Source organism: Diceros bicornis, chromosome 26 (genome assembly GCF_020826845.1).
Source record: "Diceros bicornis minor isolate mBicDic1 chromosome 26, mDicBic1.mat.cur, whole genome shotgun sequence".
NCBI classification, from domain to species: domain Eukaryota; kingdom Metazoa; phylum Chordata; class Mammalia; order Perissodactyla; family Rhinocerotidae; genus Diceros; species Diceros bicornis.
Window position 1 is genome coordinate 43,619,509 of NC_080765.1, and position 18,282 is coordinate 43,637,790.

Here is an 18,282-nt window from a genome sequence, read left to right on the forward strand (position 1 = left end):
AAAAACTGCTTTACAACTTGCTCCAACCATTAACCTTGTTTTTCTTTTATAGAAATGCTTCTATTAAATACTTGATTGCTTGCTTCCACAATATAGGCGTAACCTTGAGAGCCCACCTGCATCACCACCTTCCAAAAGGAACTTAATTAAACTGACCTATTATCAGGACTAAGAAATGGGTTCAGTGAGATGAAACAATCTACCAACTCAGCTTCTGGACTATGAAACTTCTTTACGTTTCAAAAGGACTGTGAAACTTTTAGTTTCAAAGGCGGGACTGTGGGAGATCAAGATTTGGCCACCCTGAAATCTATCTCTTTACCTTGGTTGTTTTTTCTGAGGACATTTGACCTCCCCCACTAACTGCCCAAAGAATTTGACATGGTGGCTCCTTCCTGGAACAGATCTATCATGATGGCTGTAAAGATAACGTAGGGTAAATGTTACAATAGGAAAGGCACCAACAAGCCCCTCTTATCAGAAGTTCTGTCTCTCTGGCCACATTCTCTGGATGACCCTGTGAAGAGTTGCCAGACAATCATTTACATTTATAAGGGAAATCTCCATGTGTAAAGGTATCTCCCTCTCTGTTTGGAGAAGAGAGGGGGATGAGCTCATCTCTAGTGACTTGTCAATGTGGAAGGTGAGGCCTTGAGCTACATAATAAACCTTACTCTTGTTTACTGTGCTTTAGTGGTAATCTCCTGTAACTGACTCCCCCCACCCCCAAAATCCTCCTTTGTCATTGGCTGAAAATGATATTTAAGACGAGAATTTCTGCTATTGTGTTGAGAAACGCAGTGTCCCTGCTTTCTCCCATGTATACATGTTATTAAACTTGGTATTATTTTCTCCTGCTAACCTGTCTTGTTAATTATTTGGCCAGCCAGAAGAACCTTAAGGGAAAGGGCAGAGGGAGATTTTCCCTCTCCCCCGACACCTTGCACGCCTTGTTTTCTTTATCTTCCAAACTGGAGCAAACCGCCAGCCTTCCAAGAAGTCAGTAAGGACAAGAATCTCCTGTCTGTAAGAACTGATGGATCTGGACGTTTCTGATGACTGGATCGCTAACCAGTCGATGAAGCACAAGTCTAGCCTCTTGCCTGATGACCGAACCTCAGGCCAATCTATGAAGTACAAACCTAGCCTGACCTCATCTAGCACCAGTGAACTCTTCCTTAATACGACTCACCTCCTCCTCCATTTTTCCTTTTTTTTTTTTTTTTTGTGAGGAAGATCAGCCCTGAGCTAACATCCCTGCCAATCCTCCTCTTTTTGCTGAGGGAGACTGGCCCTCAGCTAACATCCGTGCCAATCTTCCTCCAGTTTATGCGGGGCCCCGCCACAGCATGACCTAACAAGTGGTGCGTCAGTGCACGCCTGGGATCTGAACCCGGGCCACCAGCAGCGGAGTGCGCACTTAACCACTACGCCACAGGTCCAGCTCTATCTCCCTTTTTCCCATAAAAACCCCGAGCCCCTCTTCTGTAATCAGGACACTGTTTGGGTTTCTACCTAAATTTGTGCTCCCCAAATTGCAATTCTTTGATCCCAAATAAACACTCTGCCTCTTAAATTGGTTTCTGTTCTTGGAAGTTGACAATCCCCAGGTTCTCATTTTACACTACATCCCACAAATTATGTAGCCGACCTGTCTGTCCTCTTCAAAAATGTCATGGTCATGAACAACCAAGGCTGAGGAACTGTTCCAGACTCAGGCAGGCCAAAGAGACACGATCACTGAATGCAACTCCTGGATTGGATCCTGGGGGTGGGGGGTGGGGTGGGGAGAGGGAATAGCTATAAAGGACATTATAGAGACAATTGGCAAAATTTGAATGTGAACCGTGGATTAGTTAATAGAACTCTAGCGATGTGAGATGTCCTAACTCTACTTGGCCTGTGGTTACATAAGAAAATGTCCTGGTACGTAGAAGACACATAATGAAGTACTGAGGGGAAGGATCATGAGGTCTGCAACTTGGTAGCAAACGGTTCCAAAAAAAATGTACAGTGTATGAATAAAGCACCACCGATAAAGCAAATGCGGCAAACGTTAACAACTGGTAAAGGTAAGTAAAAGGTAGAGGAGAGTTCTTTATATTACCCTTGCAACCTTTCAAGTTTGAAATTACATCAACATGGAAAGTTCCCAAGGCCCGGCTCCCTCCAAAAACTCCACAATGATTTACAGGACGAGATCTCGCGATATCTGAAGCAGCGCAAACAATTCAGTCAGAGCCAAAAGCGGCCACTACAGGTCTTGAGTCACGTGGGGCGAGCCCACGTGACCGGAGGCCCGAGTCCAGCATGGCGGCCTCCATGGGCCCCCGGCTTCTCTTCCTCTCTGCGCTGCTCGGCTTCCTCGGGGAGGCGTCCGGCGGCCTCGGCTCGGGGTGAGTACAGCTCCCGGGGGGTGAGCCTGATTCGGGGGTCCCCCCGCGCGGAGCACAACCCCCCGAGCTCACGGCAGCCCCGTCCCCTCAGGGCCTCCCGCGACGATGACTTGCTGCTGCCCTACCCCCGCGCGCGCGCGCGCCCCGCCCGGGACTGCACCAGGGTGCGCGCCGGCAGCCGCGAGCACGAGAGCTGGCCGCCCGCCCGCGCGACCCCCGGCGCCCGCGGTCCGACCGTGCGCACCTTCGTTTCGCACTTCGGAGACCGCGCGGTGGCCGGCCACCTGACGCGGGCCGCCGAGCCCCTGCGCACCTTCTCCGTGCTGGAGCCCGGCGGGCCCGGCGGCTGCGCGTCCAGGCGCCGCGCCACCGTGGAGGACACGGCGCGGGCGGCCGGCTGCGGCGTCGCCCAGAACGGCGGCTTCTTCCGCGTGGACACGGGCGAGTGCCTGGGGAACGTGGTGAGCGATGGGCGGCTGGTGAGCAACGCCGGGGGGCTGCAGAACGCGCAGTTCGGGATCCGCCGCGACGGGACCCTGGTCACCGGGTGAGGAGGCAGGGAGCCACGTGACTGTCGAGGGCAGAGGGCCCGAGATTTGGGTTGTAGCCGTGCCTCTGTGTTCAAGTCACCCAACCAAGCTAAGCTTCCGTTTCCGCATCTGCAGAATGGGGATAGGAATACCTTCCTTGCAGAGTTTTTTCATCACCCAGTATCAGTAAGCTTTTGGGTGAGGCTGTGTGCTGAGCGCTGGGGAGACAGCGGTGAACGAGCACGCACAGCCTTTGCCTTCACGGACTCTCCCTCCCTGCTAGGAAAGATAAACAAAAGCCAAGGAAGTAGTTAAGATAAATTCAAATTGTGTGTGTGCAGCGAAGCAATGAACAGGCTGAACCGGTTATAAATAGCATGTTGCTTTTAGAGAGGGTGATAGGAAAGGCTGTTTGAGAAGGTGATAGGAAAGGCTGTTTGAGAAGGTGATCCTTGAGTTGAGACCTGAAGATTCATCTCAGGTCAGTCAAGGTCAGAACTGGAGAAGGAGCATTGCGGTCAGAAGGGACAGCAAGCGGTGAGGGTCAGAGGTGCATCCGGCTTAGTGTGTGTGAGGGCCTGAAGGAAGGAGCAGAGGGTTAGAGGATGACAGGGCTGACTTGGATTATTTAAAAGCTTGCTCTAACCCTGGCTGGAGACTAGGCTGAAGGGGCCAGAGCAGAAGCAAGGAGGCCAGTGAAGAGGCTGGTACAGGCATCAGGTGGCAGTTTGGCGAGGGTGACGGCCTAGGAGATTGAGGGCCATTGATGCACTTGAGCTTGTTGGGGATGGTGGTTTCTCTTAAACCACGTGTAGACTGGGATGCTGGACTGCCTACAAAGGCTGCGCTCAGGACCAGGAGCAGACAGGTTCCTGGGGCGCGGGGAGGAGTCAAGTAGCCAGGCTTGGGGTGCGGGAGGGAGCCCCACCCCCCGCAGCTGCCCCTGCTGGTAAGTGAACCTCACGCCTTCCCTGTGACCAGGTACCTGTCTGAAGAGGAGTTGCTGGACACTGAGAATCCGTTCGTGCAGCTGCTGAGCGGGGTCGTGTGGCTGATTCGAAATGGAAGCGTCTATATCAATGAGAGCCAGGCGGCTGAGTGTGACGAGACGCAGGAGACAGGTGGGGGTGGGGGAAGCTATTCTAAGTCTTTTCAACAAGTGCTATTCTAGGCACCCAGGATCAGTGGGGGTTAAGACGAGTAAAGTCCCTGCCCTCTGCGCTAAGGCACTGGGATTTTGTTCTAAGAACAGTGGAAGGCATGAGAGGGTTTTATTTATCTGGAGGCTGGTGTCACTTGACTGACATTTACGAAGAGCCCTCTGGCTACCAGGTGGAGACTGACTGGGACTGGACGGTGTGGGGGGTGGTCAGTGGGGAGGCAGGGAGGCGCCGGATGGCTTGGCCCAGGAGGTGGTGGTGGACCAGCAGGAAGTGGCAGGCAAAGCCCCAGAGGCCTCCCAAAGGGCCAGGCGGTCAGCCCGCTGCTTCTCCCCAGGTTCCTTTAGCAAGTTTGTGACCGTGATGTCGGCCAGAACGGCCGTGGGCCACGACCGCAAGGGGCAGCTGGTGCTCCTCCAAGTGGACGGGCAGACGGAGCAGCGGGGGTGAGTGCCGGGCGCGGGGCCCCCAGGCCCGGGCTGTGTCGGCTTTGAGGGACTTCAGCCCACCCATGGCCACCCTTCTGACCCCCAGCTGCTCCTTGGGAGCGTGCCTCCCCGTCTGTCCCCACCTTCCCACACGAAGACGGGCCCTAGGTCTGTCCCACTTCCAAGAACTCATCTTCCTCCACATACTTGCCCTCAGTCTCCCTGACGTAGGCCGTATCTCTCCTGAGCCCTGGTTGGGGTGAAAAGAAATTATCACCAAGTGAGCAGGGAGAAGACCTCGGTTCCAACCCCAGCTCAGCGGTCTGCTAGCTCTGTGGCTGTGGACGAGTCACTCAACCTCTCTGAGCCACTGTTTCCTCCTGTGTAAACAGTGTGTGTTAGTTTGCTGTTGCTGCATAACAAATTAGCACAAGCAGCGCCCATTTGTGAGATCACAGTCTGCAGGTGAGAAGTCCAGGGTGCTCAGCTGGGTTCTGTGTTCAGGGTGTCCCCTGACAGAACCAAGCTGCTGGCCAGGCAGGGTGCTTGTCTGGAGCTTCTGGGACAGGGTCCTCTTCCCAGCTCATCTGGATCACGGGCAGAATCCAGGTCCTCGTGGTTGTAGGACTGAGGTCTGTGTGTCCCTCCTAAGGCAGCCCTCATTCCTCCTGTGTGTCCCCTCCGCGTCTTCACGCTGGCAGAGGTGGTTGAATTCCCTTGTATATCCAGTCTTTCTTTTTTTTGTGAGGAAGATCAGCCCTGAGCTAACATCCATGCCAATCCTCCTCTTTTTGCTGAGGAAGACTGGCCCTGGGCTAACACCCGTGCCCATCTGCCTCCACTTTATACGGGACGTCGCCACATCATGGCCTGACAAGTGGTGCCTCGCTGCGTGCCTGGGATCCGAACCCAGGCCGCCAGCAGTGGAGCGTGTGCACTTAACCACTATGCCATGGGGCCGGCCCCAATATATCCAGTCTTTCCAACTTCCTTTTCTGCCACCAGCCAGAGAAAGTTCTTTGCTTTTTTTTTTGGTGAGGAAGATTAGCCCTGAGCTAACATCTGTTGCCAATCCTCTTTTTGCTGAGGAAGATTGGCCCTGGGCTAACATCCGTGCCTATCTTCCTCTGCTTTATATGTGGGACGCTGCCACAGTGTGGCTTGATAAGCAGTGCGTAGGTCCATGCCCGAGATCTGAACTCACGAACCCTGGGCCACTGAAGTAAAGAATGCGAACTTAACCACTACACCACTGGGCCGGCCCTGAAAGTGCTTTGCTTTCAAGGGCTCCTGTGATTCTGTCGGCCCACCTGGCTGTTCCAGGACAGTGTCCTCATTTGTGACAGCTGTGCCATGTAACATAATCATGGGAGTCATCTCATTATATTCCCAGCTTCTGGGATTGCGGTGGGACACCTTTGGGGGCCGTTGAGAAATGTGGGTGTGATGTTGCCTGCCATGGGAAGTAGGACGAGTTAACCCGGGCATGGCGGTGGGCGCGGTCAGCAGTGCTGCTCTTGTGCCGCAGCATCAACCTGTGGGAGATGGCGGAATTCCTGCTGAAACAGGACGTGGTCAACGCCATCAACCTGGACGGAGGGGGCTCTGCCACCTTCGTGCTCAACGGGACCTTGGCCAGTTACCCGTCAGATCACTGGTAAGCACGCCAGAGGCCCCTGGTTGAAGGCCAGGCCTGCCCCACCTGTCTCATTCAACAGTACCTACTGTGTGCCGGGCCTCACTGCTTTAGGAAGTACACATAGTGTGCTGGGACGACCCAAGCTGATGTCAGGGGGTTGAGTGCTCGGGAAAGACCTCTCTGGTGATAATGAAGCACGAGCTGAGATCTCAAGGACAAGGAGGTGGCTCAGTGGGGATGGGAGAGGCTATGGGCAGAGAGAACCACATGTGCAAAGGCCCTGAGGTGGGAGGGATTGTGGGGGTGGGAAGAACCTATAAAAGGTTGGAGAAGGGATAATGGAGAGAGAGGCAGTGTTCACAGGCTGCAGTAAGGGAGTTGAGGGGTCAGCTGGGGATGGCCAGCATCGAGGCCTCTCTTCACACACCATGTCCCCCTGCAGCCAGGACAGCATGTGGCGCTGTCCCCGCCATGTGTCCACTGTGGTGTGTGTGCACGAGCCCCGCTGCCAACCGCCTGACTGCAGCGGCCACGGGACCTGTGTGGAGGGGCACTGCCAGTGCACGGGACGCTTTTGGCAGGGTGCTGCCTGCGACGAGCTGGACTGCGGCCCCTCCAACTGCAGCTGGCATGGGCTTTGCACAGAGAGTGAGTGGGGGCCCTGGAGGGGGCAGCACTACCGGGTTCCCAGCTCTCACCGCCCGGCCCTGCCCAGGCCCTCACCTGGCCTTCTCGGTCTTGTCTTGGCAGCCGGCTGCCGCTGCGAAGCTGGATGGACAGGGTCCAACTGCAGTGAAGGTGAGAGCCACCCGGCCAGCCCCCTCCCAGCCCCGGCACATGGGGAGAGGGTGGGCTGGCAGCTCGAGCCCCCACTGCCTTCACTCCCGCCGTCTGATCTGCAGGACGCTGGCCTCGTGTCTCTCGCTCTCGCCTCACATGTAAATCACTGCATTCCTGTCCTGGGGCTGCTAAATACGGGGGCTAAAAATGACAGATTTCTTCTCTCAGGTTCTGGAGGCCAGAACTCCAGAATCAAGGTGTCGGCAGGGCCGCGCTCCCTCTGAAAGGTCTGGAAGAGGCTCCTTCCGACCTCTTCCCGCTCCTGGGGGCTGCCGGCAATCCTTGGCTTGGGGCTGCATCACGCCAGTCTCTGCGTCCATCCTCACACTGCCTTCTCCCTGTGTGTCCAGTCTCCCTCTGTTCTCTTATGAGGACCCCAGGTCACTGGATTTAGGGTCCACCTTAAATCCAGGATGTTCTCATCTCCAGATCCTTAACTTAATTGCATCTGCAAAGACCCTGTTTCCAAATTGGCTCATGTTCACAGGTTCCAGGGATGATTAGGACATGTCTCCTGGGAGACGCAACTCATCCCACTGCGGCCACCCCCAGCTAAAACCCTTGGGTGGTTTTCTTTCGCACTTAGTGAAAAACCCGAGCTCGGCAGCATGAGCTGCCAGGCCCCTCCCCGCCCGCCCGGCTGCTCTGCTCCCCCTCTGCCAGGCTCAGCTTAAATGTCACCTCCTCAGACCTCCCTGACCCACCCCCTCAGCGGTTTCCTGCTGCCGCTCGAGGTCACGTCCTTCCGGCACCTATCCTCACTGGTGCTGTGACACTTGCTGTCTGGCTCGCTGGCCACCTGGCTTCCAGGACCGGAAGCCCCGTGATCCGTTTGCAATCCTGTTGGCCCCAGCTGGGGAGCGGGCTGGGGAGCAGGGCCGGATCTTGCAAAGACTCCCCTTCTCCCGGCCCAGCTTGCCCCAACGGCTCCTTCGGGGAGGACTGTGCTGAGAAGTGCCAGTGTCAGAACGGAGCCACCTGTGACCCGGTTCAGGGGACCTGCACCTGTCCCCCCGGCTTCACTGGAGACGCCTGTGTGCAAGGTGAGCTGGGTGAGCCCCCGAGTCAGCTAGGAGGGAGCGCCACCCAGGGGCACCTCCGGGGTCTGGCCTGGCGGAGCCAGGGGGCACTTCTTCAGCTGGGCTCTGCACACACCTGGGGCCCCTCCTGTCAGAGCAGAGAGAGGCCCCCCTCCGAGGCCCCCACCTCTGTCCTCCTGTCTCCTTTTGTAGAGTGTTCCCTTGGCTGGCACGGGCCCGGCTGCCAGAGGCCTTGTGAGTGTGAACACCAGTGTCCCTGCGATCCCCAGACGGGCAACTGCAGTCTCACCCGGGCAACTGCCCTGAACAGCATCCTCTCCCAAGGTACGGGCCCTCCCAGGCCCCAGTGGGGCAGCCCCCTCCCCTCCCAGCCCCTCAGCCTCTCCCTTGTGTCTTCCAGTGAAGCTGTGTCTGCAGCCATCTGAGGCCACCACGCGGACAGGAGAACTCTCCCTTCTCACCGGGTAGGTGCCCGGTGGGAGCTGGGCCAGGAGTGGAGGGCGTGGCCTCTGCTCACACACTGGGCAAGGCTAGGAGGTGGCAGCTGGGCACCTGGGTGACATTTTTCCAACATAAGCACAGGGAGTCGCACTGATGTTCGCAGCCACCTGAGCTGTCCAGGGAGACCTTGAGAGGACCCTGGTCACCAACCCAGTTGGAGTCGAGTGGGCAGGGCGTGGCTGATTTTCCCCGGATCTGAGATGACTTCTCAGGTCCCCGTGCGGAAGCACTGAGCTCTCAGGAGCTCACGTCACTTCTCAGGCACTCAGGCCCCGTGGTGGGGCTTCACCTCTCTTTTCTAGTTCAGCGGGTCTCAGACCTGACCTCCAGGAGGGTGTGTTGAGAGAGAGAGTGCTGGGCCCCACTCCTGGAGTCTCTGCCTCATAGGTCTAGGGTGGAGCCCGAGAATCTGCATTTCCAGCATGATCCCAGGGGATGGGGACACTGCTGGGCTGGGGACTCTGCTTTGAGAACCTCTCTGGTGGTTCTCACCTCCCATAGCCCCACCTGGCCCAGCCCTGCTCCCTCTGGAGGTGGGAACCAGGTGTGGGTGTGAAGGAAGAGCTCCCGGCCTTGTCCCCCGTTGTCCTGGGGGCAGTGACGAAGATCCCAGGTCCAGCCTGGAGGTCCTGGTGTGGCGAGTCTGGTGAGGCCGGGAGAGAACTCCTGGAGGTGTGCTTTGAGCGTACCCCAGAGTGGGGACACTGGCTCTTGGGACCCCCACGCCCTGGCCTGAAGTTCAGGCTCCTCAGATGTGAGACTTTGAGCGCCCCCATGCAGATCTGGACCCATTGGCAGCTGCCAGTGAGGGAGGGGGGCGGGGGGCTGAGGGGCATGGCTGTGGGCCCCGCCCTGCAGCAGTCTGCTTGTGTCCGCTTCTGCACTGAGGGTTCCATCGGAAAAACAGATCAGTGCGAGAGCCGCCAGCTCCCGGCCTTGAAGGGAGGGGTGCCCGTTCTCCCTGTCTCTTTGAGGACCTGGAGCAGAGCCCAGCCTCTGCCCAGCATGCCCTGGAGCACGGGGTGCAAACTGACGCCTCCTGGGCCTCATTCGGTCCCCACGTGTATGTCATTTGGCCTGCACCATTTAAAAAGTTTTAAGATTTATTAATAATATCTGAAAATCGGTGACATTTACATAAAGTTCTTTTTCACGGTTTCTCTTGAAACATCAGGAGAGGTGGTAGCACTGGCCCACGCCCCACGTAGCGACCATCCCTGCTGCTTCCCGAATGTGTGTCTGGAGTGTGCCCCTGGCCCCACCAGGCCCATTTTGCTCCTCGACAGTCCCTGTGTGGTCCCTGGAGGCCCCTGACTCTGCCCCTGTTCTGGGTGGAGGAGGGAAGTGAGGAGAGGGAGAGAACTCCTCCAGCTCTCCCCAGCCCCGAGTTGACCCAACAACCCTGTTTGGGGTCTCTCTTCTGCCCCCAGGACCACCTGGCTGGCCCTCACCCTGGCCCTGGTCTTTCTTCTGCTGATCAGCATGGTGGCCAACGTGTCCTTGCTCCTGGGCTCCAGAGCGAGGCGGAGCCGGCACCTGGACGGGGCTTACGTCTACCACTCGCTACAGGAGATGAACGGGGAGCTCCTGGCCTCGGAGAAGGAGCAGCCGGGCGACGCCCAAAACCCCTTCAAGGACTGAAGCCTCCAGCTGCCCGGCACGGCCTGTCCTGGAGGCTCGTTTCAACTCCGTCCCGCTTATGCAGGGGAAGTTCCAAGGCCACTGACCATCCTGGTGGTCTCGGCCCCGGTGCCAAGCCAAGCTTCTGGTGCTTCCTGCCTCGGCCGCTCCTGGCCCTCGGCCCTCACCTGGCCGGTAGCACGTGTAAGCCTAGCAATACAGTGCTCCCTGGAGAGAGACTGTGCCCTCTCCCCACCTGCCTGTGTCTGCTGCTCACGAGGCCTGTCCCCCAGGGCCTGCCCCGCTGCCAAAGAGCCTCCGGCCTCCTGGGGCGGGGGCCGCCAGAGAATGGAACTCACCCTGGCCTCATAGTGACCAAGTGGCGGGGGCCAGCCAGCCCCTGTGGACAGGAGTGGATTAAAGAGACGATGGCCACGTCACAGGATCCTTTTCTACAGACCTCATCCCTGAATTTGCTGACTAGAATTGTTGTTTCACCGGAAGCTCCTTAGAAGGGATGGGGGATGAAATCATGTTTACAGGTTTCTATTTTGTCATCCTGCCGCGAGAGGGTTTTTCTACTACTTGAATAAATTGATATGATAAAAGGAGCCCCGGGGGGGCCTCTGAATTTGGAATCGTGGACTTCAGGCAGCTCCCAGGTCTTAACAGGTGGGCTGGTTGACCTGAGTCAGGGTCATGACAGACAGCCCACAGCACACCAGCTCCCTGACGTGTTTTGTGTAATCCAAGGCTTCACACTCCTTAAGAATCAGCGGGAGATCTTGTTAAAATGCAGCTTCTGGCCTGGGGCAGCGCGAGTCTGCAAGCCTAGCCAGCTCCCAGGTGATGCCGAGGCTGCTGGTGGCCAGACCACGCTTTGAGTGGAAAAGATTTATTAGTTCACACCGTAATTTAATTTAAATTACTTACCAGCGTTTAAAAGTCAAGAGATTAACACTCCAGATTTTTAGTCTCTCCTTAAGAGAGAGCGAGCCAGCAGCCCCAGCTGACACCCTCAGCTTGGCCAGAGCCAAGAATGGACAGTCCCGTCCAGCCTGCCCTCGCTCATCGCAGCCCCAGCAGCCGGCTTCCCTGGCCTGTGGCCTGCCGGCCTTGTGAATGTCAGAGTTTGTAACTGGCTGTGAGGGGTCTTCAGGAAGTGCCTGGCAGCTGTCCTCCCCTGTGAACATGTGTCACACTGTGTACTTGGCAGCCTTTTGAGGAGGGGATATGGGGGAGATGCCTCAGCAGGTCCTCATGCACATCGTGGCCTGAATGTGTCCCCCCCCAAATTCATGTGTTGAAACCCTAACCCCAAGTGCCATGATATAAGGCAATGGGGGCTTTGGTTTTTTTTTTTTTTTTCGTGAGGAAGATCAGCCCTGAGCTAACATCTGATGCCAATCCTCTTTTTTGCCGAGGAAGACCGGCCCTGGGCTAACATCCGTGCCCATCTTCCTCTACTTTATGTGGGACGCCGCCGCAGCATGGCTTGATGAGCGGTGCGTTGGTGTGTGGCTGGGATCTGAACCTTCGAACCCCGGGGCTGCCACAGCGGAGCAGGAGCTCTTAACCACTACGCCACTTGGCTGGCCGGCCCCAGGGGGGCTTTGGTTTAATTAGGGTTAGATTAGGTCACGAGGGTGGTGCCCTCGTGATGCGGTGCGCGTGCCTGCAAGGGGGAACAGGAGAGCACGCTCTCCACACGTGCCTGCAAGGGGGAACAGGAGAGCACGCTCTCCACACGTGCATGCGGAGGTCACGCGCGCACACAGACGGCAGCCACCTACAAGCCAAGAAGCGGGCCCTCACCGAGACCTGCATGCGCCGGTGCCTTGGTCTTGGGCTTCCAGCCTCCAGAACCGTGACAAATGAGTGTGTGTTGTCCATAGGCCGCCCAGTCTGTGCTGTCTGTCCCAGGAGCCCGAGCACACTGAGACACGGCAGAGCTGGTAGTTATCTAATGCTGTGTAACAAACCAGTCCAAAACTTGGTGGCTTAAAACCACCACCAGGGGCTGGCCCCATGGTGCAAGTGGTTAAGTGCACGCGCTCCCCTGCGGCGGCCCAGGGTTCACGGGTTCGGATCCCGGGCACGCACCGACGCACCACTTGTCGAGCCATGCTGTGGCGGCGTCCCATGTAAAGTGGAGGAAGATGGGCACGGATGTTAGCCCAGGGCCAGTCTTCCTCAGTAAAAAGAGGAGGATTGGCAGATGTTAGCTCAGGGCCAATCTTCCTCACAAAAAAAAAAAAAAACACCAGTTGTTGCTTCTCTTGAAAAATAATTATTTCTCGTGATTCCAAGGTCAACTGGGTGGTTCTGTCGATCTGGGCTAGGATCAGTGGTTTCAGCCCAGCTCACTCGTGTGTCTGCAGTCAGCTGATGGGCCGGCTGGGGGCCAGTCGGGGCTGGTCAGGGCTGAGGATGTGGCTCTGCTCCACGTGGGGAGCGGGGGGGGGGGGGGGTGGTGAGGTGGAGACAGGGATCCCAGGACACAAGTGCTTGCGAGAGCTTTTGAAGCCTCGGCTGAGAACAGTGTGACCTCGTTTCCAGCATGTTCTGTCAGATCAAGTCCCCAGGCCAGCGCAGATTCAAGGGGAAGGGAGACAGACTCCCCCTTGATGAGAGGAGCTACGGGACGGGAACACAGGAGTCTCGCTGAGCCCATCTTGCCATGGAGCTACCTTACTGCTGGTCTAGCTCCACTTTAGAAAGGAAGAATTAAGTTCAGGGGGGTGAAATAGCACAGGCCCGTTCCCAGCCTCCGAGTTCCTGCCGGGATGTGTCTGTGGGTCTGCGGGTCTTTCTGTCTCTCTCTTGAAGACAGGGATAGACAAGTGGAGGGCCGCTGTGCCAGCCCCCGATATTCCCTACAGTCTGCCGCGTCCGGTCCCACAGTGGGTGCCACAGGCCAGAGGCTGTCGGTGTCCTTGGCATATCCGATCAAGCACCTAGGGAACCAGCGGCCCGGAGCAGACAATACCCGCCGCCAAGCCGCTAGAAGTTCTGCCTCCTGACTCAGCCCTGCTCCGGGCATTGTGACCCGGGGTTGGAGGGAGGAGAGGGATGGTGTTCACAGCGTGTCCTGGAACTCGAGGACAGCCACTTGTTCGAGGAACGGGGCGGATGCTACGAGTTTTAATTCCTCCTTCCGGAAATGTAAACGACCTGATTCACGTCTTCCTCCCGAGAGCTTGTGCTTCAACCCCACCTGGAAGTTGCATTTTGTATTTTGCTTTCTGGTAATGCAGCAAGCAGCCCCTGGGCTGCTTTGATGATTGCTCCTGGTGTTCAAGGGTAGGAAACAGTGGCCAGAGCTTGGCCTGGTTCCCAGGCACCTAGGATCACTTTGGCATATTCCTGGGACACAGTTCCCAAGCCTGGCCGAGGGTCAGGATGTTTTCCCCAGGGATGTTCTACGATTGCAGACTTCTGGACCCTGTCCCAGACCTGCTGAATCAGAATCTCAGGGCGGGGGCTCCGGGAATCTACCGGGCGCCCCCCAGGGGTTCTGAGGTGACGGGCTGTGGGAACCCTTGTTTTGAAAGCTCTGATCTCCATGGAGGCGTCTGTGACCTTGGCTGTGCTGGCCCCCGAGTTGGGAAGTGACGGTACTGTGCATGGGCTTGGTGAGTTCTAGGCCCAGAGGGAGCACGGCAGTACCTGAAGGGGGTCCGTCACGCGGGCTAGAGGGGTCCCTGGGTCAGCGACTGGGACACGCTGAGCAGTGAGTCCTACCCACACTCGCCCTCCTGTGGCCCCTGGATCTTTTTTTAGTTTGTCATAGGTGTGTCTGTGATCTTTGCCTGCCCGACATCCAGTCCCTCCTCTTTAATGACCGCCCCGCCTTAGGCTGGGTCCCCCAGCAGCAGAAGCTGACGCAAGGATGTGAGGGCAAGTAGTTTCTTTGGGAGATGACCCCAGGAAGCCCTGGTGGGGGACAGGGAAGTAAGGTGGGAAGGGAAGGAGGCTGGCAGCTCCCCACTGTGGGCAACAGGCTCGACCCCCCGGGGGCCTCTGGGAGAGTGTAGAGAACACCTCAGAGCTGTGCCACCTGCAGGCGGGGAAGCTGGGGCGTTGATCAGCCTACACTCATTCATTAGGGGTTGAGGGCTGCTCCTGGGGGTTAACTCTCTGGCATTTCCAGCCTGCCCTGCACAGGGGCCGAGGAGGCTCCAGCAACCAGAGATAGCTGTCAGAGAGCAAGCTGCAGTTTCTTGCATTCAGATGCCCTCTGCGGTAACGACCAGGCAGGGCCATTGAGAGCCACGGCCGCGAGCCTCCCTCATGTTGCCTTTGGAGGCACTACCTCTCCCCCAATCTCCATCCCGGTGTTTTGGCTGGCACTGTCCCCTCCAAGTTCCAGGTGGCCCCTGTTAATGGTTCAGAGATAGGCCTCTGTCCCAGTCGGCCAGTCAGAGTCCACCCTAGAACCTCTGCTGGAAGTGAGAGGGAGAAACTCTCCCCCGGGATTGTCCAGCCTCCAGAGTGTGGGCCACACAGAGGAGGAGAGCGAAGCCGACATGGAGAAGAGCCAAAGAGAGCAGGAGAAGACATGTTTGAGCCCCTGGATCCAGCTATACCTGAAGGCAGAATCACTCTTGGACTTCCCAATTACGTGGACCAAAAAATACCCATTTTCGCTTGAGGCAGTTTGTGTTGGATTTTTGGGTCTCTGGCAACCCAAAGAGTCAGATGCTTATAATGTACCTGCAACCTGTAGTTGCAGGAGAGGCACATTTTGGACTCAGGCATTTGCAGAGCTTAGACGAGACACAGAGCAGGAGGCAGAAAAGTGTCCAAGATTCCGATACCTACCTTTGGTGGTAGGGGGACACGTGTGACACAAATATACAAGAGCTGGAGTCATCAAGCCTCAGGATTGCTGGTCAGAGATTAACATGGACTAGTTAGGGCAGTGCGAGGGTGCCCCCCCCCAGCTCATGGTAGTGATGGAAGACCCCTGGGCACAGAATGTGGACCAGAAGTCCTGGGGCACTGACTTGGAACCCTGAGACTTCTGTGTGCTGGGCAGTTGCCATGGTGACACGTCTCTTATGTTGGGATGCTCTTTATGAAACTTAGCATCAGGAAAGACTCCAGAAAAATGTTCCAATCCTGGGGTCAATGGGCAGGCTTTCGCGGGCTCTTAGGAGCCCTGAAATGGCAACAGAATTCAAGTGTGATGTCAACGGCTTTCATCATACTCTCAAAGGGGTTCGTGTCTCAGGAAGATTTTGGCTCCAGAAAACTCTTAACTCAGAAGTTTCAGGGGGCCGGCCTGGTGGTGTAGCAGTTAAGTGCACGTGCTCCACTTCAGCGGCCCGGGGTTCACAGGTTTGGATCCCGGGCGTGGACCTACTCACCACTTGTCAAGCCATGCTGCGGCGGCGTCCCATATAAAGTAGAGGAAGATGGGCAGGGATGTTAGCCCAGGGCCAGTCTTCCTCAGCAAAAAGAGGAGGATTGGAATCGGGTGTTAGCTCAGGGATCGTCTTCCTCGCACACACAAAAAAAGTATTTTCAAATTGTGCTTTTTGGGGACCCACATTCCTCAGAAATGCCTTGAGGGAGCACTGAAGGGAGGGGAGGGGGAAATAAGCTGGGGAGAAGTTTGAAAGCCACAGCCGCCTCTGCCGTCCCTGAGCGCTAGCTGGCACCTTTCCTTCTAGCTCTTTCCAGTTCCTTCCAGGCCCTGCCCAAACTCCCACAACAGCTGCTCGTGCCCTGAGACTTGCCTCCTTGGAGGCTCCAGAGTCTGCCTTGGACCCGGCCCATGGCCTCAAAGGGCTGGTCCCAGAGGCAGCCTCTGGGCCACAGGGAGCCCTGGTGTGATCTGCAGTCTCCAGGCCCAAACCCCAGGGCGCTCCAGGGAAGCGATCCTGCTCAGACAGACGTCAGCAGTGACCCCAGGCTCAGAACAGACGCCAGCTTGCCTGCCCCCAGGGAGCTCTGTCTTTCTCAAGACCTGCCATGCCGGCAGTCACCTGACTGCTCCTTTGAGAGCCCTCACCCACAGTTCAGAGAAATCCATGGGGAAGTGGCAGGGAGAGAGTGAACGCGCTGCACCGGAGCAGGCGCGGGCTATCTCCTCTCCCTCCAGGAGATGTGTTGGGCAGGGCTGGGGGCGGAAGCCAGTGTAGACAGGGCCCCTGCTGCGGTCACACCAAGGAACCACACCTCCTCTGCTCCCCCAAGTGACAGCCGTTGGCCTCCGGCTCCAAAACAAAGGAGCCTTTTCAGAATCCCATGATGCAGGTGGCAGCCAGCACCCCTGCTCCGTGTCGCAAGGGAGCTCACGGGACAGGGCTCCCACTGCCTCCTGACGTCAGGACTGCGGCTGTCCTCAGAACTGGGACGTGGGTAAAACCCCAGGGGACAGGGCAGGCCCAGGAAGATGGATGGCAGGGCCCTCGCCTTCACCTGGATACCTGGCAAGTAGAGTCCAGGAACTCACCCCCAAGATTCTGAGTCGGTAGCACTGAGAGGGCCCCAGGATCTGCATTTTAATACCACGCACATACACCTATTTATGCACGGTAGGCATCTACAAATGGGTGAATAGCACCCCCCAAAATTCATGTCCACCCAGAACCTCTGAATGTGACCTTATTTGGAAGTAGGGTCTTTGCAGATGTTACCAGTTAAGGACCTCAAGACGAAAGCATCCTGGATTTAGAGTGGGCCCTAGATCCAATAACTGATGTCTCTGTAAGAAGAGGAGACACACCGGGAGAAAGGCCGTGTGAGAGTAGAGGCAGAGACTGGAGTGAGGTGGCCACAAGCCAAGGAACGCCTGGAGCTACCAGAAGCTCCAAGAGGCAGGAAGGATCCTCCCCTAGAGCCTCAGGCGGGAGCCCGGCCCTGCTGACACCTTGATCTCTAATTCCTGGCCTCCAGAACTGGAGAGAATCGATTTCTGTTGTGTTTTGTTTTTGTTTTGTGAGGAAGATCAGCCCTGAGCTAACATCCATGCCAATCCTCCTCTTTCTGCTGAGGAAGACCAGCCCTGAGCTAACATCTATTACCAATCCTGCTCCTTTTTTTCCCCCCCCCAAAGCCCCAGTAGATAGTTGTATGTCATAGCTGCACATCCTTCTAGTTGCTGTATGTGGAACGCGGCCTCAGCATGGCCGGAGAAGCGGTGTGTCGGTGTGCACTCGGGATCCGAACCCGGGCCGCCAGTAGCAGAGTGCGTGCATTTAACCGCTAAGCCACGGGGCCGGCCCCGATTTCTGTTGTTTTAAGCCACCAAGTTTGTGGTCATTGTTATGGCAGCCCTAGGAAACCAATACAGCATATCTATGCTTTATATATAAGAAATGTAATTTTTCTTGCACCCCCTCTTCCCCAAGAACCAATCTGCAACTTCCGGAAGGTGACAGCACCCCCAGTGAGAAGGCTCCTGAGTCTTTTTTTTTTTTCCTTGAGGAAGATTGGCCCTGAGCTAACATCTGTGCCCATCCTCCTCTATTTTGTATGTGGGTCACCGCCACAGCATGGCTTGACGAGAGGTATAGGTCCACACCTGGGATCCAAATGTGCTAACTCGGGGCCACCAAAGTAGAGTGTGTGAACTTAACCAACCACTACGCCACCAGGCTGGCCCCTCTCTCCTGAGTCTTGTAAACCACAGCTGACTGATTCTTAAACCAGCCCAGGAAACCTCCAGGGTTTTAGGAAGTAGACCATTTGAGGTACATCCAAATCTAAAACCTTTAATGCCTCTGGTCTGGTTGGAGCAAATGATCAGGCCAACAAGAAACGGCGTATTTTACTGGCTGAGACAGACTGTGCGGGAAAGAATTCCACTGTTCTCATTGAACAATTCATTTGACAGGAGGGAGAATTTCCAGAGAGGGCAGGGTGGAAAAAAGTCTCAAACTCCGCTTATTTCAACCCGTGGAGAGAACATGCTCCAGCTGGTTGAGGGAAATGCCCCTCCCAATGACACTCTTCCAGGTTAGTGGATTTGCCCCAAACACAAGCAGTTTCCAAAAGGTCAAGTCAGAGGGAAATAACATCCTGACACCCGCTCTGCTCCCAGTGCACGGGGCCTGAGCCTTCCATCCCGTGAAACACAGTGACGGGCGTCCCCGGGGAGTCTGGAGTCTTTGGATGA

At 56.6% G+C, this 18,282-nt stretch overlaps 1 protein-coding gene across 2 annotated transcripts; it reads left to right on the forward strand.

The window, feature by feature from the left end:
* The first annotated feature begins 2,295 nt into the window (after positions 1–2,295).
* NAGPA (N-acetylglucosamine-1-phosphodiester alpha-N-acetylglucosaminidase) lies at positions 2,296–10,765 on the forward strand. 2 transcript variants are annotated; one of them, XM_058570109.1, is made up of 11 exons: positions 2,296–2,396; positions 2,488–2,943; positions 3,908–4,047; positions 4,424–4,532; positions 6,043–6,171; positions 6,596–6,801; positions 6,904–6,951; positions 7,908–8,036; positions 8,226–8,357; positions 8,434–8,497; positions 9,965–10,765. In XM_058570109.1, the coding sequence occupies exons 1-11, from the start codon at positions 2,311–2,313 to the stop codon at positions 10,173–10,175; spliced, it is 1,710 nt and encodes a 569-aa protein (XP_058426092.1). In that variant the 5' UTR covers positions 2,296–2,310; the 3' UTR covers positions 10,176–10,765. The 2 variants fall into 2 exon arrangements, with proteins under 2 accessions (XP_058426092.1, XP_058426093.1); XM_058570110.1 differs by lacking the exon at positions 6,904–6,951.
* The last annotated feature ends 7,517 nt before the right edge of the window (positions 10,766–18,282 follow it).